Source organism: Engystomops pustulosus, chromosome 2 (assembly GCF_040894005.1).
Source record: "Engystomops pustulosus chromosome 2, aEngPut4.maternal, whole genome shotgun sequence".
Classification (NCBI taxonomy): Eukaryota; Metazoa; Chordata; class Amphibia; order Anura; family Leptodactylidae; genus Engystomops; species Engystomops pustulosus.
Window position 1 is genome coordinate 38,370,410 of NC_092412.1, and position 25,671 is coordinate 38,396,080.

At 42.4% G+C, this 25,671-nt stretch overlaps 1 protein-coding gene across 2 annotated transcripts in view; it reads left to right on the plus strand.

Annotated features, from left to right (window-relative positions):
- Nucleotides 1–21,937, plus strand: part of SGCG (sarcoglycan gamma) — a 145,092-nt gene extending 123,155 nt beyond the window's left edge. For both annotated transcript variants that reach the window (XM_072134299.1, XM_072134301.1), the window contains exons 6-8: nucleotides 5,980–6,052; nucleotides 16,242–16,365; nucleotides 21,569–21,937. In XM_072134299.1, the coding sequence (XP_071990400.1) occupies nucleotides 5,980–6,052; nucleotides 16,242–16,365; nucleotides 21,569–21,745 (374 nt within the window). In that variant the 3' untranslated portion in view covers nucleotides 21,746–21,937. The remainder of the gene's footprint in view (nucleotides 1–5,979; nucleotides 6,053–16,241; nucleotides 16,366–21,568) is intronic.
- Nucleotides 21,938–25,671: the final 3,734 nt, after the last annotated feature.

Genomic DNA, 25,671 nt, shown 5'->3' on the forward strand with positions numbered 1-25,671 from the left:
TGATGTCACAGTACAGAGATAACACACACAGTGATGTCACAGTACAGGGTTAATACACACAGCGATGTCACAGTACAGGGATAATACACACAGTGATGTCACAGTACAGGGATAATACACACAGTGATGTCACAGTACAGGGATAATACACACAGCGATGTCACACTACAGGGATAATACACACAGTGATGTCACAGTACAGGGATAATACACACAGTGATGTCACAGTACAGGGATACTACACACAGTGATGTCACAGTACAGGGATAATACACACAGTGATGTCACAGTACAGGGATATTACACACAGTGATGTCCAGGACAGGGATATTACACACAGTGATTTCACAGTACAGAGATAATACACACAGTGATGTCACAGTACAGGGATGATACACACAGTGGTGTCACAGTACAGGGATAATACACACAGTGATGTCCAGGACAGGGATATTACACACAGTGATGTCACAGTACAGGGATAATACACACAGTGATGTCACAGTACAGGGATAATACACACAGTGATGTCACAGTACAGAGATAATACACACAGTGATGTCACAGTACAGGGATAATACACACAGTGATGTCACAGTACAGGGATGATACACACAGTGGTGTCACAGTACAGGGATAATACACACAGTGATGTCCAGGACAGGGATATTACACACAGTGATGTCACAGTACAGGGATAATACACACAGTGATGTCACAGTACAGGGATATTACACACAGTGATGTCCAGGACAGGGATATTACACACAGTGATTTCACAGTACAGAGATAATACACACAGTGATGTCACAGTACAGGGATGATACACACAGTGGTGTCACAGTACAGGGATAATACACACAGTGATGTCCAGGACAGGGATATTACACACAGTGATGTCACAGTACAGGGATAATACACACAGTGATGTCACAGTACAGGGATAATACACACAGTGATGTCACAGTACAGAGATAATACACACAGTGATGTCACAGTACAGGGATAATACACACAGTGATGTCACAGTACAGGGATGATACACACAGTGGTGTCACAGTACAGGGATAATACACACAGTGATGTCCAGGACAGGGATATTACACACAGTGATGTCACAGTACAGGGATAATACACACAGTGATGTCACAGTACAGAGATAATACACACAGTGATGTCACAGTACAGGGATAATACACACAGTGATGTCACAGTACAGGGATGATACACACAGTGGTGTCACAGTACAGGGATAATACACACAGTGATGTCCAGGACAGGGATATTACACACAGTGATGTCACAGTACAGGGATAATACACACAGTGATGTCACAGTACAGGGATAATACACACAGTGGTGTCACAGTACAGGGATAATACACACAGTGATGTCCAGGACAGGGATGTGATGTCACAGTACAGGGATAACACACACAATTATCACTGTTCAGTTACATTTCTCTTTCCACCTTCCACTGACATCACTGTTTGTATGTCCAACTATAAATGGGCTCTTTGATTGATGTGCCCCATTGCAGCTTCTGTACCTGTGGCCCTGGTGGTCCCGCTTATAGTTGTGCATCCTTCACTTATCTCCCTTCTAAGGCTGGAGCAGAAGGAAGATGGTTGTGTGACCGGATGTGATGTACAGGTTTGCTCCCTTCTTCCATTGAGCTCGCTCTTATTCTCATTGGGGCACATTTACCTGTCCTGACCGCGTTCCCCGAAAGTGCATTGTCCGCGATTCACACATCTGCAGCGACTCACTAAGATTGTGCGCATGATATCCTGCATGTGTCGCTTCCCCGCTCAGGTCCGACAGAGTTCACCTTCTTCTTCCTGGTGCATGTAAGTGCATTGTCTTGCGACACAATTCGAAAGTTAAATCAGTCCGAATCAGTCGGATTGTCTGACCATGGAAGTGCAATCCCCGGACCCTTAGTAAATAAGCCCCATTGTAACTATTTAACCACGTGACTATATCATGCAGCAGGGGCTTTAAACAGAAGTTCTTAAAAAAAAGTGCAGGACAAGTTTTTTATGTTCCTAATAAAACAGGGATGTAACCAGTCCAGTGTCTCCATAAAGATCACATCAAGGCATAATAAAAAAGGAAGTATCCTAACGGCAATACTAGATAACAAGCGCCACATTAATCTTTCCCGGTATTTACTGCCATATTAAATTACACGGGGGATTTATTTACCCCATTTTTAATAAGAGTTTATGAAGTCCTAACAGGATTTGTGCTGATAATAGATTGACGGAATTAAAGTAAAACGTAATTATCCTCTCCTCATTTTCTTTATCTAATTTACTCTACAAATGTGATTTATTGCATATAGGCGTAATGCCGCGTACGTCCTGTACAGCGTCTACCAGGGGTCTAATATTCCCGCAGAGGTTGTGCAGTAAAAATATTATTCCTATATTTTTCTTATTAAAGGAAATCTACCATCAAATCAAGCATGAAAAACACTTACTCATAGATCCAGGCACCGTGACTGTGGTGATCTTCTTATATATGTTCTAAAATCAATGTAAACTTACACTAAGATGCCTAAAGGTCTACTGGGGTGGTTCCAGGAGCCCCTCCGTGCTACAGATTCATAGGCTGTTGCAGTGAGCACGGAGCACTTCCCCCTTTCACTGTGTGCTGATACCTCGTGTGCTACAATGAGATTACATGAGGCAGAGGGAAGTGTAGTGTAGGAGCAGAGGGTGACACACTAACAGCCTGCAGCACGGAGGGGCTCTGGTAACGTCCCATTAGCCTTGCAGGCTCGTCACCATAATTTTAGGCTGTGAAGCTGTAGCACGGAGGGGCTCTAGTAACGTCTTCTATAACCCTTATGGTTCATTAGCATAATAGTAATAGTTGATTTTAGAAGGAAGGAGGCCATTGATAACACATATAAGAAGATTATCACAGTGACAGTGCCTGGATCTATGAGTAACTGTCCCTTGAGTTTGATGGTAGATTTCCTTTAAAACCTTGAAATGACCAAAGTATTGGGGTTATTATTACAATGAACTATATCTGTTACATCAGTCATTGCAACATTTAGCAGCTATTCCAACTGGGTCTTTTATATACATTTCATCTTTGACTTGAAGACCTGCACAGTAGGACCTGAAGGACCTACTCCATGTACTTCAATACAATCACACTTAAAGGACACCTACCACCAGAATCAATCATTGTAAACCAAGCACACTGACATACTGGTCTGTGCCCCCTATGGCAGGATTTGCTCTTCTTTTAGCTTGTTATCCACTGCTTTAAAAAAAAGGCTTTCCATTATGCAAATGAGCCTCAGGGGCTGTTGGGTCCACGGGTATAAATGAGCCTGCTCCGGCTCATTTGCATAATTTATATAGCCGTTTTTGCTATAGGGGGCATAAGAAGCTCAAAGAAGAGCAGATCCTCCCTGTCAGTGTGCTTGGTTTACAATCCTTCATCCTGGTGGTAGATGTTAATAATGTAGTTTGGCCTTTGGGAACACCAGCAATGTGAATACATTTAACAAACTGTATCCAACTCATTCCCCAACTCCATAAGACTATTTCTATGTCAGGTCTCGATCCATATTTTCTTTTATTGGATCCTTAATAGATTTTAGGCAGACACAGGTTTTGACTACAGCATAAATGCTAATGTTGATGTCTTCATTACCTATTTAATATAAAACACATAACCACCAAAATCAAATTTTTTGGAATTATCCCATCCCTATGGTGAACTACATCTTATGGGGAGTCATACCGGCCCTCTATAATTAGACAGCCTGTATGACTCCTAATGGGTAGTTACATATTAGCACTTGATACATACATTACAATCCTTCAGAGCCAGAATTTCAACAAAAATATTTGAAAAATTTCCAGGATTCATCTCCTAGTCTTCATGTATCCTATGGGATCCATGGAGCTGGAAATGCCATGTAATCACCACAGCTTTTATATCTGTACCTTTGGCAAAAATAACCTAAACTTGGAATGAAAAATAATTATACAAAATGCCAAACCTCCTGTGGTCCAATTAGACGACTTAATAGATGGCCTGGGCTTCGGAGAGAGAACATCCGGATATCTCTATAAAACTGGAACAATAGGCTTATATTGTTGTCTGGAATCTTTATGTTAGGTCGGGAGATGACAGATTCTCAGCAATTTCCACCACAGCTGTAATATAGGACAGTCAGAGCACCGGCCATTAGCAGCGCACAGTGGATTTCGGAAAGGTAGAGCTCCCGGATGATTTATGCTGGCATTGGAATTTATTTTTATTACGATAAGTGTATGTATTAATGTATACTAAACTTGCTGGCAATGACCCTTACAGTAAAATGTAAAGGGATTATGGAACATCTAGAAATTGGCTTTTAAATAAAAATGTCGGTTTCAATCTACACTGGGAGGTTAAAGAGGTTTTTATTGGAAAATCCATGGAGGGGCAGAGTAAAGAGGTCTGAAGTGCCAGCAGTACCTCTGATGAACTAAAAAACCCCTTTAAAGGAAATCTACCATTTGATTTGATGCATTATGAACCAACCATACCTTGAGAATGCTGTAGCTACACTGATGCAGAAACATATCTTGTTTAATCCCTGAACCGAGTGGTTTTGCTGAAAAAACAATTCTAAATTTATAATATTGGGGCTCTATCGCTACTGTGGCTGGCTCAGCACTTCTCCTTACCCTTATTATCCGCTGCTCCCGCCTTGTCCTTCCCAGCATAAGCCAAGAATAAGTCAACACTGTGTTGTCCCTGACAGGCAGATGTAATCGGTGCACTATACCCCAGCTGCTGTGTATGAGTCATCCAGCTCAGGTTGATTAGTCCTGTCTGGACAGTTCAGGAAGTTCGGTATAATGAGTTTATGCAAGCAACCTGCATGCAACCCAGCTTTTCCAAGGTCCTGAATTTTATTGGAGCAAAAGCACCCGGATAAGGGATTAAACAAGATATGTTTCATCATCAGTGTAGCTACTGCATTCATAAGGTATGTTTGGTTCACAATACATAAAAACTAATTGTAGATTTCCTTTAAGGCAAGGCATCCTTGACACTGGCCCACATGAGTCCTAATCGGTCCTAAGATAATGGATGGCCATTCATCTAAATGTCCATCCATCATATCATACTGCACATCACAACAGGGAATATACAATATCAAAATCAGGCTGTATTCATAATAGTGCTCATCTGATTGGTGGGGGTCTGACTGCTAAGACTCCTACCGATCATGAGAACTGGCCCCCGCAGTCAACTGTAATGGGGTCATGTTCAAAATAATTGAATGAAACAGAAGGTCAAGAATGTTTCTGGACGCTCCATTCAGTACTGGGAATGATAGTGTACAGTGCTCCGATATCTCCTGTGGGATATCTCATTGACTGTCTATGTGTTGTGAAAACAAGTTTGTACAATCCCTTTAACTATCATCTTTTTGATGCATTTTATCGAGAACAAAGTCAAGCAGTCATTAGGACTCATTTACTAAGGGTTTTTCGCTGGGTTTCCTGATGATTTCTGTGTTGTGCCGCATTTAACAGGGTTTTTTTTGTGCACACAATTGGATTTTTGCGCATCAGCGCCGGCTTTCACGCGACACAAATCGGGGCATGGGCCGTCGGACAATCCGAGGGATTCAGATAACGCACTGGATTTAACATAGCAAATTGTGTTGCAAGATCAGCACTCACATACACCAGGAAGAAGAAGGTGAACTCCGACGGACCTCAGCGGGGAAGCGGTTTTACCTCAGACACGTCTGATGAATCTCCCCTAGTGAACGAGAAGTTTAGAAAACGGCTGCAAGGAGGAAAGGAGTCTGATAAATGAGGCAAGAAGCAATGTTCCTCATATTTGCTTGTACTATTATTATGTATTATGTGCTGAAATAATAGCGCGCCTTTAAGTTTTCATTCCATTCAGTAGTTAAAAAAATATAATATTGTTATATTGTTGCAGGACCAGGAGGTGCTTTGTTTGAACATTCGGTGGAAACCCCTCTAGTTAGAGCCGACTCATCTAAACAACTCAGGTACTGACATCTACGTGTTTTGGATTCTGTATTTTTCTCAATAAGATGCAAGTTTTGGGAAAAAAAGGTCTGTCTCTACCACCTACAGCATCTCTTGTTCTCTCAAGCAATGTCTAGCCTGTCTATGGTAAGACCCTGAAATCAAAGCCGTAAAATAGGGTAAAATAGCTAAAAGTGTAGGTCATTAATATCAGTGGGGTCACCCCCAGCAATCAGATGATCACAGCAACTGCTCACCTTGAGAACTGGGGACCCTGGAAGCGCAGCTCCATTCATTGTGTAGTGCCTGCGGCAAGTTTATGCAGCTAATGCAGGTTAATGTAGCTTAGATTCAGAGAGATTTCATTGAATGTTATTCCAACTCAAAATGTCTTAATAAACTGATAACTGGGTGTCGCCATTTGTGGGTCACATTCTCCAACCATTACTTAAAGGGAACCTGTCACCAGGCACCTCATTTTCACTAAAGACAGGTTGCAAAAGCCCATGACACCTGCAGTGCAAAAATGTTTCTCTGCCGTTTCTAAGCATTTGCATTACAATATAATTGTGTTATAACTTACTCTTGCATCCTGACAAAATCCTGGAGTAGTCCTAGGGGTTGGGGTTTGGTTTGCATGCATTTCAAACAACATGTGACTTGTCTGAGCTGCAGGCTGTCTCCATGTTTGTGCTCCTGTACTGATGTCAGGTTGACCAGGCTGTGACCTCTGAGAAGAAGCAGGAGGTAGAGCTGTACAGGAGCACAAAGGTGGGGGCCAAGCTCTGAGGAGTGAGTAACACACAAGTCACATGTTGTTTTTTGAAATGCATCCAAACCAAAGTCCAGCCCCTGTGACTACCCCAGGATTTTGTCAGGATGCAAGAGTAAGTTATAACATACAATTATATTGTAATGCAAATGCTTAGAAAAGGCAGAGAGGCAGATGTGCACTGCAGGATTTATAGGCTTTTACAATCTATCTTTAGTGAAAATGAGGTCCCTGATGACAGGTTCCCTTTAAGCTGTCAGACTATGTAGCAAAACTCAATTGGAAATAACAATATAAATAAGGAATGACACAACTTTCAGTTATAGGAAAACATATTCTCGATATTTGATGGCCATGTAAAGTCATCCTCACTCAAATATATATTAATATTTTGTACCAGATGTGGAACAAGCAGTGGTTCCATGCGTCAGCATCCTTCATCATGAACTTCATCAGACATGTGAGATGTTAGCAGAGATACAGGTGAAGGACCGTGTAGAACAAACAGTACGACCAAGGACACCTTCAAGAACTATCTCTAATAAAAGAGGGAAAAGGAAACATTGCGGTATTGTAGTAGTAGACTCACAAGACTGCTTCATAGCTGCAGCTTCCAGTGAAGACTGTGATGGAGAGGATTTGGAGAAGAAATTGACCAAGGCAACAAGTCTCTTCCAGTACATCCTCCAACACAACAAATTTATTTTTACTTTGTCTATGTAAACCCCATTATTCCAAGTGAAAGTAGAAGTACCTGCATTTTATGTACAAAAATATGGGAATCCCACCTACTTACCGAGAATTATCGCGTATGCTGTGGGAGAGGAATGCCCAGGGTGGAGGTTGAAAAACTACATTATAAACTTCATATTTATATGTACATTGAAAAGAGCAATAATAGAAGCAATTATGTGTATGCGCCCTATACAGAGACATGGAGGTGCATGGGCATTGTGGCTCTTTGTGTTCCCTAGGTGTTTTGTATCTGCGTTATCTGGATGTCCATGTTCCCATCACATCTGTATTCTAAGTCTACAATTGTGATCCTGGTTTCTGTTCTATTGATGACCTTGCAAAACCCTTTTGACTCTTCCTTGAATTCTGTCTGCCTTCCCTGAACACACTTTCGTTGGATTTTACAATGTTTTCGGGTAACAGTGGATTGTATCGCACAGGTACGGATTTTGGCGCAGCTGCGCTGGCTTTCATGCGACAGAAATAGGGTGGCGTGCCATTGGACAATCTGACTGATTCGCGGGATTTAAGTTTCAAATTGTGTCGCAAGCCAAGCACTTAGATGCACCAGGAAGAGGAAGGTGAACTCCGGCGGACCTGAGCGGGGAAGCGACACACGGGCAGATTTACTTACCCGGTCTATTCGCGATCCAGCGGCAGGTTTTCCGACGCTGATTTGTGTCTTCCGGCGATTCACTATGGTAGTGTGCCCGATGTCCACTAGGTGTTGCTGCTGCGCTGAAGTCCGCTGGAGTTCACCAAGCCACCCTGGGTGCAGGTAAGTGCGTGTCAAGCACACATTTAAAAATTGCATGCGCCAAAAACCCGGGGCAATTCGGCGCAAAACGGTAATATTCGGGAAACACAACGGAAAAACGCGATTCGGGCCCTTAGTAAATGACCCCCACAGTCTATGTGAGTCCCAGCAGAGAGCATTATCATCGGAAAATGCACTTTTGTTATAACTCCACCGGATAGGTAAGTAAATGTGCCCCTTTGTCTTTCTGTTGTCTGCCCTGAACTTGGTATGTCTCTGACAACTAGCTGCCTCATATATGGTGCTTCACCACCGGCATACTCCTACCTTCCTGGGCCAGCTGTCCCCTCCACCAGAACAACTCTGAAAGGTAGCAGGTAGCATTTGACCTTGTTGCAATGAAGTTGAGATCCCTATATAGGCGGTGTCATGAATATAGAAATATACAGCAATGGGGGATTGCATGTCAGGTCTTTTCATGTACATTAGTGCATTATACATGTCACAACTACCCCCCACCTCCCCCAGCCTAAAAGCACATCTACCACCAGGAACAAGGATTGTAAACCAAGCACACTTATTTGCAGGTGTGTGTCCCCTCTGGCAAAAATCCCCTCTTCTTTTAGCTTCTTCTGCCCTTGTTTTCTTAGCCTGAGGGGCTGCCGGCTCCATAGATGTTGCATGATGAGGGCTCATTTGCATGATTTTGAAAGACCATAGCATAAGAAGCTAAAAGAAGAGTGGATCCTACCAGAGGGGGCACACACCAGCGTGTAAATGTGTTTGGTTTACAATTCTTCAACCTGGTGGTAGATGTCTTTTAATGCAAGCTGTATAGGACCATTAAAGGGATGTTCCCATTACAGCAAATTAATGTTATTGTTTGTATTATAAAAGGTTATACAACTTTCCAATACAATACACTTTCTGTATCAATTCCTCACGGTTTTCTAGTTCTCTGCTTGCTGTGCTTCTATAGAAAGCTTCCATGTTTTTTTCCAATAGACATAAAACTTACCATGGTCACACAGGTGCAACAATAACATTAATTTTCTCAAATTGGAATATCCCTTTAACTCCACTGGGGGTGTAAGCCTTTTCAGACTTTGAGCAGACTCATAGGCACCAAGAATTCACTTCATAATTAAAAAAGAATATATGGCCATTAACTTCATGTGTCATATATGGAATTATGGGCCATTCCAGCCATATGCCAAATACATTTCTTGTATCGGGGTGAACACACACCTGGGTCTTATTCTATTAAGGAGGAAATATGCAGAATTCTCAATTGAAGCAGAGTAAGTGGGTAATAATCATTCTTAAAAGACACTAGAGATTCAGATGGGTCTGATGGCACTGCAACCATAGACCTCCCTGTGACCTCCCATTGAGAAGTTAGAATCCATCCCAGGTCTGTCTAGGCAATGTTCTTTTATCTTGAGCCACGAATCCCCATGATTGTGTCTAAGTGATATATATGCTACCTGGGCTGACTTCTGGCCTGATATCATTCCTTTACAGACTAGGCTTATATTAAATGAGAAGTTGGTGGAAGACTATCGTGCTGAGGCGAGTGAAAGGGGATTTTCAGGATTATGGGCGAGTGTTGTGCCATACCGGAGGTTGAGTAGACAACTTTATCTCACTTTCTGTGTCTCCCTGAACCCATGTGTTCATGGGTTGTCTATATAACAATAACTAATTGACCTGACAGAAGGGTTCCAGAATGTCACTGGAAGTAAGGCTGAAAACCAGCAAAGGACACTTTGCCAAATGTCTTGTGATTAGCCCAAAGCCATAGGTTAGGTGGTACAGTGGGTACGCATCTGTTTTCTAGTGTATATTGTACATTACTTTGAGCTGTCATCCTATTGGTTTGAAGTGGCTACTGTGTGTTGCCAAGGTTTAATACACCTTGAAAATAATCAGACAGCCTTCAAGCAGGAAAAAAACACTGAGGATAGCCTTGTCGAGAACGTTGTGGTCTGTGACAGCGCTAACCATAAATCAAGTATCGCCCATGTTTCTTGTTCAAGGTAAAGATGCTATGATTCTGCGCCAATGTTATCTGAAGAGATAATTAACATGACTTAAGGAGTCTGACAACATCTGCACCCTGACTAATGCAATGATTTGATGTGGACCTTTGTCTTCTTCTAATTATCTTATGAGTTACGGCATTATTAAAGAAAGGTCATCGTGCTCCCTGCATATAAAACTCTATGTAATCTGTTAGTCATATATCTGCTGAAGTGGCCCAGCTATTACCTGTTCTTTGTGCTGAATTTGTTTTGCCAACTCTTTGTCCTCAAAGTACATGATAGATGTTTACAAAGATGATGTCCTAGACCAGCTTTTATGTAGGCACAAAGAACTGTGGTGGGATACAGAAATCATTAGGGTAGTTGTTAAAGGGAAGCGTTGATTTTGTTATCCACCTCTATATAGACAGGACTTCCCTATTAGTGTCCTGTGATGAATCCACTCTGGAGTTACGTTATGGGATGTACCTAAGCTAGAAAGCCTCAAAATTTAGCACATAAAGCCCCGTCCACTTATACAAGATGGCAACTTAACTCGAAATTTTACTCTCTTAGCCCTGGCACTTGCTTCAATCCTCACTGCCACCACCTATACTTCTATTATTAAATTATAATAATAAGGCAAGTGGGCGCCTGTCTACAGAAATCCCTCAACAATTTGGAAACTCAGATTACAGAATACACAGTTACCTACAAGATTACTTAAAGAGGACCTGTCACCCAAAATTTCTGCACTTTTCTTTCAGTGCCTCCCTCCAAAGAGTAGAATGTCTGAAGTGGCTTTTAGTCCCTTCACATTAAGTGATAGGAGAGTTATTCATGTATCTGAGAGTTACCTGCTTGATAACTATAAAGCATATCTACACACAAAATGCCTAGAATTCGCTTTCCATGGTAGTTTGAGAGGCCTACAGTCAAAACATAAAGAGAACAAACATACATAACAATTATTAACATGTGTTTTGATACCCACAATGCACGTAGTACTTTCTTAGGGGTCATCAATTCTTAACTTCTAAAGGAGCTGAAGTTATGTCAGTCCGTTCACTCGCCACTCTGGATCCACTGATGAGTTGGTCTTGCTCTTTTGTTAATCCCCACATCTCCAAAACTTTTAATCCTTCTTCAAGCGACTTAATGGCTTTGATGGAGTTTTTCCATTTCATAGGGATTTTAGGGATTTTTGTGGAGAATCTCCACCTTTAGAAAAGTATTTCTCTCTTAGGAGGGATGGATTTGGTTGGGTCTTGCTTGAAGTGTCGTTGCTCACAGGTCCACAAACCTTTTCACTTAATCATATGGTGCAGGAAGGGTTTTTAGCTTCCTAGATTGAGAGAGAAGTTGATCTTTCACATGGTAAAATGTAAATCTCACTCAGTTTTGAGGGAGGTTAGATGGTTTAGGTATCCAGTGGGCCCTGTCAATGCTGAGTTCATATGCACAGAATCCCAGCATCAGAATATGATATGTGTGTTTCGTATTGCAGGCTTTCATGGGTTTAGTTAGTGTGTTGTGAGATTGTGTTGTATCCTTAGGTCATCAATGCCAAACAGGTTGAGTTTCAATACAGCAAGAAGTAGAAAGTTCAATTTAATCTATAGTGGCCTTAACAAAGAACCAGTAATCAGGACTCTCCCTGTCAATCACTGTGTGTGGGTGGGGTAATCAGGACTCTCCCTGTCAATCACTGTGTGTGGGTGTGGTAATCAGGACTCTCCCTGTCAATCACTGTGTGTGGGTGGGGTAATCTGGATTATCAGTGTCAGTGTGTGGGCGGAGTAATCAGGACTCTCACTGCCAATCACTATGTGTGGCTGGAGCAGTTAGAACTTTCACTTTCCATCTGTTTGTGTGTGGGTGGGGTTATTAGGACTTTCCCTGTCTTTCCTAGGAGTCCTGTTTCGGTAAATAAAATAAAACAGCCTCTTATATAAAGCAAACAATACAGGCTTTCAATAATCTGCATTTTCTAATGGCAAGGAAATCTGTAAGGGATATGCAATGCTGTGTTGCATGAGCTCACCATGAGTCTATCACAGCAAGATCACCTCTTTATAGTGACTCTTCAGTCTTGTAGAAGGTCTCGAACTGAGAAATTCACTCTATGGGTTTTATATTACATATAAAGAGGGGTTATCCATTTCGGAATACTCCATTATCATGACTGTGCTATAGAAGTAATGAACACTTATGTATTTAAGGTATTTAAATTATTGCTCTTGGCCTTAGTTATATGTTGCTCCCATAGTGCCCCCCACCTTAACATCACCGTTTATGGCCCTACTACTTAGTAGTGGCCCTAATACTGTGATAACTTCTCTTAATGACCGCTCATATTTATATCTTCCCAGTCTACTCCGAGTCTCTGCCAGCATTCCCGACGCGGGTCCAGCATCTGTAGCATAATTGGTTATTTACTGTAGAGTTCCGTCTTGATCAGAGTTTGTTTTATTTTTATTTCTTTTTTGCTAATTTTACAGCTTTTACGCGGCTACTGAATTTTATTTGACACTTTTATGCGGCGGCTCACATGTCACAGCAGAAGCTTTATTGCTCCGCAAGCGTTATAGAATAAATCAATTGGTGTGAACGTAGCATTGTGTCTTTTAAGGTAAAACGTCTCATTTCCGAAGAACGCTAATAAAGGGAGCGACCAAAGAATGGCGCACAGAAAGGTGTCACATTCAATTATCCTAAGCCTGAGAGGATGAGGAACTTGAGGTTCTGAGGAATTACACATTAGTATTTTTTGTATTAATCTTATCATTAGATACTATTATAATTGGCAGCAATTTTTTGGATCATTCCATTCAAAAAGGACAACGTAAAAACAGCCTTATTATATTCCCTGCGCACAGAGGTGACTTAAGGGGCAGCAACTCTTGTATCAATAATGTTCTTTTTTGAGCTTTTGAGCTTTTTTGTAACCTTTTGGGCTCTGTCATGCTTTCATTGAAAGACCCCAAATCTCTTCATCTGTCTCCTTTCTTCAACCGGAGAATGGAACATGGGATGTCTCTTCGGTTCTTTGTGAACATTTTCTAAGCTTTCTGAAGAAGGTCAAGTTGATTTCAAAACCCTGAGTCTTAGCGAAACAAAAATAAATGGAAATGATAAAATACAAGCAGTGTTTACACAAGGGGAATTCATTTATAGGGACCAAAAAAGCAAAAACTTGCTGACTTTCAAGTAGCAGACAACATCATAGCAGCACATCTGGATAAAACTGGAGTCTTTAACTATTTGTAGCCAAAGTTTGAGCTCTGCTTACCCTTTAAAGGCTACGTTCACCTTTGCCAACTTTTTTCTTTATTGACTATTTTTTTTATACAGAAAATAAAATAATTTTACCAATAGGGATGCAAGAAAAACGCCATAACCTTTCTGTTGATTGTTTGCATTGAAGACTGTTGTTCAACTTCTCCACTACAATCAGTAGTAAGTAAGATTCAGATGATCAACTCTTTCTCTATCCTCATGCACCAACCTCTGTGCAAGTTCCATTAAGCCAGGGAACTCTGCCACACCTCGCTCCCCATTTCACAGCAGACAGTTCAGTCTAATACAGCTCACTAATATTGAATCCCTCCCCTAGCCGCACCCCATCTCACAGCAGACAGCTCAGTCTAATACAGCTTACTAATACTGAATCCCTTCCCGAGCCACACTCCATTTCACAGCAGACAGCTCAGTCTAATACAGCTCACTAGTACTGAATCCCTTCCCCAGCCACACTCCATCTCACAGCAGAGAGCACAATCTGATACAGCTCACTAATACTGAATCCTTCCCCCAGCCACACGCCATCTCACAGCAGACAGCTCAGTATAATACAGGTCACTAATAATGAATCCCTCTCCCAGCCACACCCCATCTCACAGCAGACAGCTCAGTCTGATACAGCTCTCTAATACTCAATACCTCCCTCAGCCACACCCCATCTCACAGCAGACAGCTCAGTCTAATACAGCTCACTAATACTGAATCCCTTCCCGAGCTACAGCCCATCTCACAGCAGACAGTTCAGACTGATACAGCTCACTAATACTGAATCCCTTCCCGAGCCACACCCCATCTCACAGCAGACAGTTCAGACTGATACAGCTCACTAATACTGAATCCCTTCCCGAGCCACACCCCCATCTCACAGCAGACATCTCAGTCTAATACAGCTCACTAATACTGAATCCCTTCCCGAGCTACACCCCATCTCACAGCAGACAGTTCAGACTGATACAGCTCACTAATACTGAATCCCTTCCCGAGCCACACCCCCATCTCACAGCAGACAGCTCAGTCTAATACAGCTCACTAATACTGAATCTCTTCCCGAGCTACACCCCATCTCACAGCAGACAGTTCAGACTGATACAGCTCACTAATACTGAATCCCTTCCCAAGCCACACCCCCATCTCACAGCAGACAGCTCAGTCTGATACAGCTCAGAAATACTGAATCTTTCCCCCAGCCACACCCCATCTCACAGCAGATAGCTCAGTCTGATATAGTTCACTAATGCTGAATCCCTATCCCAGCCACACCCCATCTCACAGCAGACAGTTCAGACTGATACAGCTCACTAATACTGAATCCCTTCCCGAGTTTCACCCCCATCTCACAGCAGACAGCTCAGTCTGATACAGCACACTAATACTGAATACCTCCCCCAGCCTTACCCCTTCTCATAGCAGACAGCTCAGTCTGATACAGCACAATTCTGCTGCTTCCCTGCTTCAGCCACACCCTTCCCTTTTGTGTGTAACACTCACTGCTCATTCTTTCCTCTCCCATTTTTAACAGTGTCAGTAGATAAAAGACAAAATCCTATCTGTATAGTAGTATAACATAACATTCTTCCCAAAAGCTAGGACTTTATAGAGAAGAGGCTGGAATATAAAAATTAGGATTTAGGCCATGTGCGCACGACCATGTACACAAACAGAACAAAACTGGAAAAAGTTTGTGGCCCTTTTTGGCCAGGTGGAGATTGGAGAGGTGAGGGAGGAGCTGAATGGGAAGGCGGCAGGAAAAGGACCTGCTCTACAATTTGCATTGCAGCCACCCAACTCGGGCATGGTGCAGTGAGACATGGGGAGCTCATCGCCCCATCCACAATATACCTCAATGCAGGCCATGAGCTAGTTGCCATTTTCATGTCTAGCTTACAGCCCTCATTTACAGCTGTGTACACATAGCCTTATACCAGGCATTTTACGCAGAGTAAGGCTTCTTAGCCTCTGCTCTCCCTACTTTCTATAGAATATTTTAGGCTTGGAATGGATGGACTGCTTTTCCCTATATTTCCTCTTCTGTCATGTTTTACTTTTTTTTAAAACAGCAAAAACGCATGTGTCTTTTAACGGACTGCTTAAAATCAGGACAAAAACTTGTTCAAAACGCCACGTGTGACCGCAGCCTTACACTGTTTTACCTTACTTCTCTCCATCTGCCTTAGGCCTTATTCACATGTCAATAATTTGGTCAGTGTTTCAGATTAGTTTTTGTGAGTTAAAACCACACATAGAGACTACACAGATATAAGGTATAATAGACATAATTAAAACTATTCTGTGTTTTTGACCCAAATACTGACTAAATCACTGATGTGTGAATAAGACCCAACACTGGATGCAAGTGATAATCACTATGATCCCTGCTCCTTTCCCCTTCCCAAATGTCACTCTTTTCCAGCCAATCTCTGAAAGCAACCCCCCTCCCCCCCTGACCCATAATGATCACCAGGATGTGTAGACGAATAGTGGGTTGCCCAAAGACGGAGATTAGAATTTGTAAATTCATGATTGGTTTCTTCATCCATTGTTACTTTTGATTGATCAATTTGTCCAGTGGTTATTTATATGTTGATAACTTCAGATATTATTTCTTATTTATGTTTCAGACTGGAGTCCCCAACCCGATCCTTGAGCATGGACGCCCCAAAAGGAGTCTACATCAAAGCTCAGACTGGAGAAATCGAGGCTATTTCACGGAGAGATATAAAATTACAGAGCAGTGATGGATCGGTTAGTGATCTTCATAGATGATGGAGATAAGGTTTTGGGGCAAAAGTATCTCACTCTTCCATTATGTTATATAAGGAAGGGTGATACATGTTATCAGGGACACCTTTCCCAACACCTACATCTACATTTCCAACCACCTGCTAATGTCTTCAAGTTTCAAAGAGCAGGTTGAAGCTATAGAGTTGTAGAGGAAGTATTTTACAACAAGCCCTTACATGTGTATAAAATATTATATCTTGCTGTGTTGTAGTATTTGGTACACGTGATAGGAAGATAGGGGATTATTTTCCCCTTCACACCACTTCCAGGTCAAGTGGGCATGGAGGGGGCACGGACATTGCCGGAATGGCCTGTGGGCCTGCGCACACTCTACAGCCACTCTCTAAAGGTTTTGACCAAAACTATACCAAACTGAAATCCCAGAGTATCCACACGACAGTGAGGTAACCATTTTAAGCTGGTATTGTTAGAGGTGGACGTTTTGAGTACAACAAGACTTTATTAACAAACTTATTAACATTGTACTTTGGCTGGAAAATTTGTAAGTTAAGAAGTTAAAAGCACAACGTATATATGTTGGGTTTACATTTGTACAAGTTGTTATACAAGTTTTTATTTATTATTTTAAATTTGAATAAATTTGGGTATTTTTAATATAAAAACTATGGGGCAAATTTACTTACCTGGTACTGTCACGATCCCCGTTTCGCTTCCCCGGCGAAGTCCGCTGGAGTTCACCTTCTTCTTCCCGGTGCTTGTAAGTGCGTGTCTTTCGACACAATTCTAAATGTTAAATCCCGCGCGCCGTCGGAATCCGTCGGGTTGTCCTACGAAAAACCCAATCAACCCCCCCCCCCCCCGATTTTTGCGACACAATCCCTGGCGCGATGCGGCACAAAACGTAAATCGTAGGGAAATCTGACAAAAATGGTCGGTAAATCAGCCCCTGTATGTCCTTTTGGAAGGATAGACAAACACATGTGGAAGTAATAAATTAACGTCGCAGCTTGTCACCCTATTTATATTTATTGCATTATTTCTTGTGATGCCGAAGGTGGTTGTTGAGCACAATTGATTGGTCTTCCGTTTGATAAAGCCTCTATATTTCCCATATATCTAATGCCTCAATATACTTTGTTTGAGGGATAGAGGGAACGTGTCCTATGGACCGCACAGTGAGAGGTGTAAAATCAAAGGATCTGCTGTTTCAGTCCTTGCTCACCACCCTTTTTGGTGTATATGGCATGGAAAAGTGGAAATTACATCTTTTCGTACCACATGCATCACTTTAAAAAATGGTCGTGGTACAGCAGGTAACAAGGCGGATCAAGGCGGGACCAACTTCCTAGTACAAGCCCTTGCAGCATTGTAAATGGAAAAATAAAAAAGTCTTGACTATTGAAGGAGGCGATTTAAAAACAGGAAGACGGCTGCAGCATTAATGGGTTAATACCTTGGTCATAGCTAAGAGTTTATCTAAAATGAGTAAAAGGAAAGAGCTAAAAAGAACGATATAGTTGTATATTCATTTTAAAGTTCTACTTTCCATGTCATTAGCATATTCATCGCTTGGTGCAATTATTCATAGAAATTACATTCACTATTAATTGAAATACACGTTTCTATGTGTTTCCAGTTTTCTTACCAAAATATCAGCCATTACCTGATAGAAATCATTCCAGTGCTGTGCGGCCGCTCTACAAACCCATCAATCATTTCTAGGATGAACAAGGCACTTGACACTTTTTATGTTCACACTGCAAAATAATAGCATTGGGGCCATTATGGAAACCCTGCAGAAGTCACACTGGGATATTGGCTTCTAAAATGTCATTATTTATAATGGCCTGGAAAAAAAAGTCCATGGGGGCCAGGTCAGGCTTTTAAAATCGCACTACGCTGCCAGTCTTCTGGGCATAAAGGCTTCTCACCCTTAAAACCACAAAAGCATCTTGAACTTTTATAAGTTTCTTGAACTTCAGGCTACAAATACTTTGCACTTCAGCCATAGACATACAGTGCGGGAGGAACCTTGTTTTGTCATATCTGTGTGGTGAGTAGGACCAGTGATCGAGGCTCCTTTAACTTTTAGAGACTGATTGGCATTTGTGGTAGATACTTTATCATTACCCGTCAGCTCCCTTTTCTTTATTGAAAGTATTGAGAGAATTTTCAACATTATTCATGAACACAAAAACAAAAGCAGTGGTCCCCGACCTTTTGTAACCGGGGACAAGCTACACCTAAAAAAGATTTTCAGGGACCGCAAGGGTTTGCACGCCCCCTTCACCCATGATCCCTGGGGGAAAAAATGTGCGTGCCTTGCCCTTACCTAACTACAAACAATATAATAACCCCCCCCCCCTTATCGTGTCCCATTTCCTGCAGTTGCCCCCCTTATAATGCCACTTTTCATGTAATTCACTCATTATAATGCACCCTTTCCTAACGAAGAACAAGGACCTACCGTACCATGATAAGGATAAGAAGGACCTACCGTACCATGATCAGGAAAAGAAGGACCTACCGTACCATGATCATGAGAAGAAAGACCTACCGTACCATGATCATGAAAAGAAGGACCTACCGTACCATGATCATGAGAAGGACGTACCGTACCATGATCAGGAAAATAAGAAGGACCTACTGTACATGATCAAGTGAAGAAGGACCTACCATACCATGTTCAGGAGAAGAAGGACCTATCCTGCTATGATCAGAAGAAGAAGAAGGACTCACTGTACAATGATCAGAAGAAGAAGAAGGACTCACTGTACAATGATCAGAAGAAGAAGAAGGACTCACTGTACAATGATCAGGATAAGAAGAAGAACCTATCATAGAATGATCAGGAAAAGAAGAAGGACCTACCATACCGTGATCAGGAGAAGAAGAAGGACCTACCATACTATGATCAGGAGAAGAAGAAAGACCTTCCATGCCATGATCAGAAGAAGAAGAAGTATGCACTGTACCATGATCAAGAGAAGAAGAAGGACCTACCATACCATGATCAGGATAAGAAGAAGAACTTATCGTAGCATGATCAGGAAAAGAAGAAGGACCTACCATTCCATGATCAGGAGAAGAAGAAGGACCTACCATACCATGATCAAGAGAAGAAGAAGGAGCTATTGTACCATGATCAGGAGAAGAAGGCCCTACCATACCATGATCAGGAAAAGAAGAAGGACCTACTGTACCATGATCAGGATAAGAAGAAGAACTTATCGTAGCATGATCAGGAAAAGAAGAAGGACCTACCATTCCATGATCAGGAGAAGAAGAAGGACCTACCATACCATGATCAAGAGAAGAAGAAGGAGCTATTGTACCATGATCAGGAGAAGAAGGCCCTACCATACCATGATCAGGAAAAGAAGAAGGACCTACTGTACCATGAACAGGATAAGAAGAAGGACCTACTGTACCATGATCAGGAAAAGATGAAGGACCTACTGTACCATGATCATGAGAACATGAAGGACATTCTGTACCATGGCTGCAAGCTACTGATCTCTGACTGGCCTGGAGTTACGACTGCACATTCATCTTACATGAGACTATTTAGCCGCTGACCTGGCTCAGCAGACACCTGTTCTTTTTGTTCACATAACCACTGAGCCCAGTTAAATCTATTTTACTGATATTTTATGTGATGTAACAACATAAAGTATCAAATATTAGTGAAGCATGAAGAAAATGATACACGCTTTTACAAATGTTTGCTAATTAAAAAACTGATGGCATGCATATGTATTTAGGGGCAACTTGGGGCTTATTTACTAAGGGTACGTGGATCCTTTGAATGCATTGGTCACAGCCTCCCAGTATATAGCCAGCCCCCTGTAGTATATAGCCAGCCCTCAGTAGTATATAGCCAGCCAGCCCCCAGTAGTATACAGCCAGCCCCTGTAGTACATTGCCTGCCATCCCCCTCTAGTATATAGTCAGCCCCATGTGGTATACAGCCAGCCCCATGGTGTATACAGCCAGCCCCATGTAGTATACAGCCAGCTATCCCAATGTAGTATACAGCCAGCCAGCCCCCCTGTAGTATACAGCCAGCCCCATGTAGTATACAGCCAGCCCCCTGTAGTATACAGCCAGCCATCCCAATGTAGTATAAAGCCAGCCAGCCCCCATGTAGTATACAGCCAGACAGCCACCAGTAGCATACATCCAGACGTCCCCATGTAGTATACAGCCAGCTAGCCCCCAGTAGAATACAGCCACCCAGCCCCATGTAGTATACAGCCAGCCCCATATAGTATACAACCAGCCAGACCCATGTAGTATACAGCCAGCAAGCCAAAAAATGTGCTGAAAAAAAAAACAAACTTACATACTCACCCTCCGATACCCCGATGCTCGGCACGGCTCGTGATCTATGACGTCATCATAGTGTGCAGCGGCCGGCAGATCGCGTGGACGTGTCTCTGCAAGCTGTTACAGCATAGCGAAGCCAGAAGAGGAGCCGCACTGTGGATCGGGAGCTGTGCTGGGCATCGGGGCGTCGGGGGGGAAATTGTAAGTTTTTTTTATTGACTCGTGAGGTTTTTCAGCACATTTTTTGTGCTGAAAAACTTGTCTTATACATAAGTATATACGGTATATTACCATCCACTACTGAATGTGCCCTAACAATTATGAGTCATGATACAATATGTGTATGTCCACTTCATCTATTAAAATTCCTTGCAGTTCCCCCACAGGGGAAATCAAAAGTTACACAATCCTTAACTGAATCAATAGGAGACATATGTACAGGAGGTCCCCTACTTAAGAACACCTGACTTACAGACGACCCCTAGCTACAAACGGACCTCTGATGTTGGTAATTCACTGTACTTTAGCCCTAGGATATAATGATCTGCTGTAAGAGCAATGGTGTTTGTAATGAAGCTTTCTTGTTAATTCTGGTTCTTATGATAACCCAACATTTTTAAAATCCAGTTGTCACAGAGACCAAAAAATTCTATCTGGGATTACAATTACAAAGTATACAGTTCTGACTCGCATACAAATTCAACTTAAGAACAAACCTACGGAACCTATCTTGTTTGTAACTTGGGGACTGCCTGTATTTAAACTAGGATATGGAGGGGATGGGGGGGGGGGTTCTAACACTCTGTATTATTATATATTATATAATCCTGAGATATCTGTATATACACAATTTCTTGTCTTCTCCATAACACAGGTGGTGCTGGATGCTGAAAAAATATTTCTACCCAAACTGCCTCAAGGTACAAAGACTAACTCAGCTGACAGCTCTCAGGAACTCTATGAAATATGTGTCTGCCCAGACGGAAAGTTGTATCTGTCGGTAGCCGCGACGAAATCCACTTGTCGGGAATACAGCCGAGACTGTCAATGAGGGAGGTTTTTGAGCCACCGGATAGTAGTGGCGCATTTTATATTAACTGGTGACTGCTGTTTGTTTGAAAGGATTTCAATATAAAAATCACAAAAACGCGTTGGGATGCATATTTATATTTAAAAAAAAAAAAAACACAATTTTGAGAAGAATATTCAAATATTTTTTTAATCCGAAGTAAAAAAAAAACAAAACAGCACAAGTTCGTTTTGACTTGGAAATGAGTCCTCATCGGTCGCTCTTTGGCTTAAATGAGAAAATGAAGGGCTGGAGTGTTGTTGGAGCCCGGCCACCTAATAAAATGAGTATTTTGTCGCGTCACTGAACTGTTTCGTGATTGTTGAACTGGATAATTAATTGAGAAGCGTTCTAACTTTTTCTCCAAATTCCAGCCCATTTCTGCTTCTAGTGTACATTATTATATTCATTCGATCTCAATGACCTGTTTCCAATATATGAAGAATGAATCGGAGCCAGCAATATACTATGCAACCTGTACGGCAATAATAGATCTCCTATGGTCCGCTGTTTTTATTGTGTGTTACATTGGGTTGTAAATTTTCTATGTGTGATCCTTAAAGTCCTTCAATTGGCATTGGAAGAAACAGGTAACATGCTGGTAGACAATAAAGACTGTTTTCTTAATATGTGGTCATAGATTTTTATTCTACTTAAAGGAGTTGGCCATTAATTAAAAAAACCTTACCAGGGTAAGTCTAAGACTGTATCGGGTCACCCATATTTTAGTTACACTTGTAAACTTTATCTGAAGCCCTTAAGAGCTGACCAACTGGCAGCAGGGTTCAGGACTTCCTGGGACGTCCTCTGTCCTGCTGCCAGATGAAGGAGGAGTGTACAGCTATTACTGTCTGCACGTCCCCTCCATGATAACCACTGCCATATCAGTGTTTGGAAGGGCATACCAAGGGCTCTTCCAACCACTTATGAGGGAGTGGTTATGACGGAAGGGGCGTGCATACAGTAATGACTGTCCATCCTCCTTTATCTGCCGGAAGCCAGCAGAAGACAGGACATCACAGGAGTCCTTAATCCTGTTGCTGATGAATCACATAACTTATGGCTCCTGTGGACTTCAAGCAAACCTTACCGGGTTAAGTCCAATATTGGTAACATTCTTGAGGTCTTTGACTTACCCAGGTGTAGTTTGTTATTAATGGCCAACCCCTTTAAATTTAGTTTTTGATGCTACTTTAGGAATCATTAATTTGGACATCCTATAGGACAGTGGAGCATTTTTCAATTACACCCCATTCCTTGACATAGGTCAATCCATTTGGCCAATCACAACCCATGAATAACTAAACCTATTACTTACTCCCCTGACTCCTAAACTAAGTGATTGAACACTAACTTCATTAACTTTGCCATACAACCTTTCAGAGTAAAGTTCTTCCTTCTCCACTTACTTTGGCTTTTATCATCCTCCAATCTGCTTTTCACTCTGCAATCTCTGCTGAATTCTGTCTTACCAACAAGACTGACAGATGCTCACTGAGTTGTCAGAGTGCATCAAAATTTCTATGAAGAGGAGGATTGAGTCACAGCAGTATCAGGCAGCAAGGTGGCTCAGTGGTTAGCACTACAGCCTTACAGCGCTGGTCTCCTGGGTTCAAGTCCCATCCAGGTCAACATTTGCAAAGAGTTTGTATCTTCTCTCTGTGTTTGCGTGTGTTTCCTTTGGGTCCTCTGGTTTCCTTCTACACTCCAAAACATACTGGTAGGTTGATTAGATTCTGAGTCCCATTGGGGACAGGGACTGACTTGGCAAACTCTGTGTGCACTATATAAATAAAGGAATTATTATTATAACATCCACCTACAGAATAAAGAGTTACAGGTTTCAGAGATTTACAGAGTCACAAAATGTCCACAAACTGGTAGCTCCTCCTGGGCACACACTGAACTACAGATATTTGCAAATCCAATTGAAAGATGAGGAACACTTTAAAATCTTTCAAAATCTTTGGACATATTCATAAGTGAAATCTAAGTCACTACATGTGCAACATCCCCCACCGGGGCCTAGCCTTTTCTTGGGGCCTACAGACAGCCGGGGCCCGCAGTACCTGAGTGGCTGGTGGATGCGGCCTAGGCACGCTAGTGTCACAGTGCTTGGTATGGGGAACCGGAGGGCTGTCCTACAGCCTGGCAGGTCTCCAGCAGGGTGGTGTTGGCAAGAAATGATGAGGGAGAGGCTGCTATAGCTTTTCTCCCTGGGGCAACCCTTTGGTGTCTGGAGTATGAGTCTCTGTGTGGTGGACAGGGTGCCAGTGATGGTGAGAGCCGTAGTAGCAGGGACCAGACGGAGGCAGATGTTGAACAGAAATAACTTACAGTTCTTTATTGGAACCGACAGGAACCGTAGCAACGTGCCTTTAACAGAATGGTAGCATGCTGGAGATGCAGTTGGAGGGAGCCACAGGATGGATCCTCAGCCTGGATGCAATGGGCAGGCTGGAAGATAGCTGTGTCCTGGAAGGATGCTTCAGCTTGTCCTGGGTTGCTTCAGGTATCACCCTTGAAGGTAGGATGATACCCCTTTCCTCACTCACTTACTCACTACACTAAGGCAGGGAGCTGGGCTCACCTGCTCTTGTCTGGTGTGATGGCTGCACTGACTCTTCTGAGTCTGTAATCTGAGAGAGTGAACTCTCTCCTCACACTCTGGACTCTTCCTGTCTAACTAGATTAAACTCTCCTCTAGAAGTTTCCTGACCAGGGGTTTTGTTACTCCCACTGGTCAGGTGGTGGCTACTCCTCCAATTACATCTCAGCTCACAGACATACAGTATAACACATGTGATTGGTTGCTGGAATTACATCACAGAAAACAATTAACTCCTGTCTTACCAGGCAGGCTCTACCGCTGGAGTGCTCATTTGTGTTATGTAGTGAACTGCTGTGGGGTTGATCAGACCCTTCACAGGCTGCAAGCTACATGGTGGGACGTATTCGCAACAACCTCTCTGCCTTGCATCGGCGAGGGTGTTGCACATGGAAATTAATCATTCAACGCACACTGATAAAATCTATAAGCAATGCCTAGAGCAGATGGATTTTTGGAAGTAGGTTACGTAGAGGAGATGGAGTGACCCTCTGCAGAGAAAGAGGTGCAGAGATGCGGCCCCTCTCACCCCAGTGCTGGGTCCACAACTACATTGCTCCGTACTGTTGTATCATATCCTCCAGGCTTGTGCTTCCATTCCAGAGAAAGGAGCAGATCTTCTATGGTGTGCTGTGTATGGGAGACAATATGCCGGTCATTCACCAGTGACCCCCTTGTCCCCTACATGTCACTTATGCTAAATTTACACTAGAACCCTTTCATTATTTAGCTAAAATGAAGTAGAAGAACAACTTGTTTATGTGTCTTGTTAGTAGTGACATGACTGTGTATAGTTAAGTTATAATCCAGCTCTTGTGAGGGCTCTGGGCGGGTTTTTCAGCCTGAAGAGTTTTCTGCTCTCTGCACTGTGCTGCATGTAGGAGCTGTATCCTGGATTTTGGTTGGATGCTTACAGCTGTCACTCAAAAGAGAGAGGAGGCGCTGTAGAACAGTTCACTACAAAGAGCAGAAAGCTCTTCAGGATGAAAGAGTACTTGGAGGGGGAACTGCAAACCTGGATTGAGAAGTCACTTTTCAGTCATGCTGCTACATTACACCCATGGTATGGTTACAGAAATGTCCAGGGTCTATTATGTTTGCAGTTTAATTTGGTTGAAATTGATGATGGATTCCCTTTGGGTTTAGATCTAACCTAAGCATCATGCAGATACAGATGTTATCCCCACCTCCCATGAGCATTATGTCAACTTTCAACCCATGGTAATCAGTCTCCATGTTAAAGGGATCTTCTGTGATGAGACTAGCCCTTTAACTGTAGTAATACAGCAAGTTTCAGTGT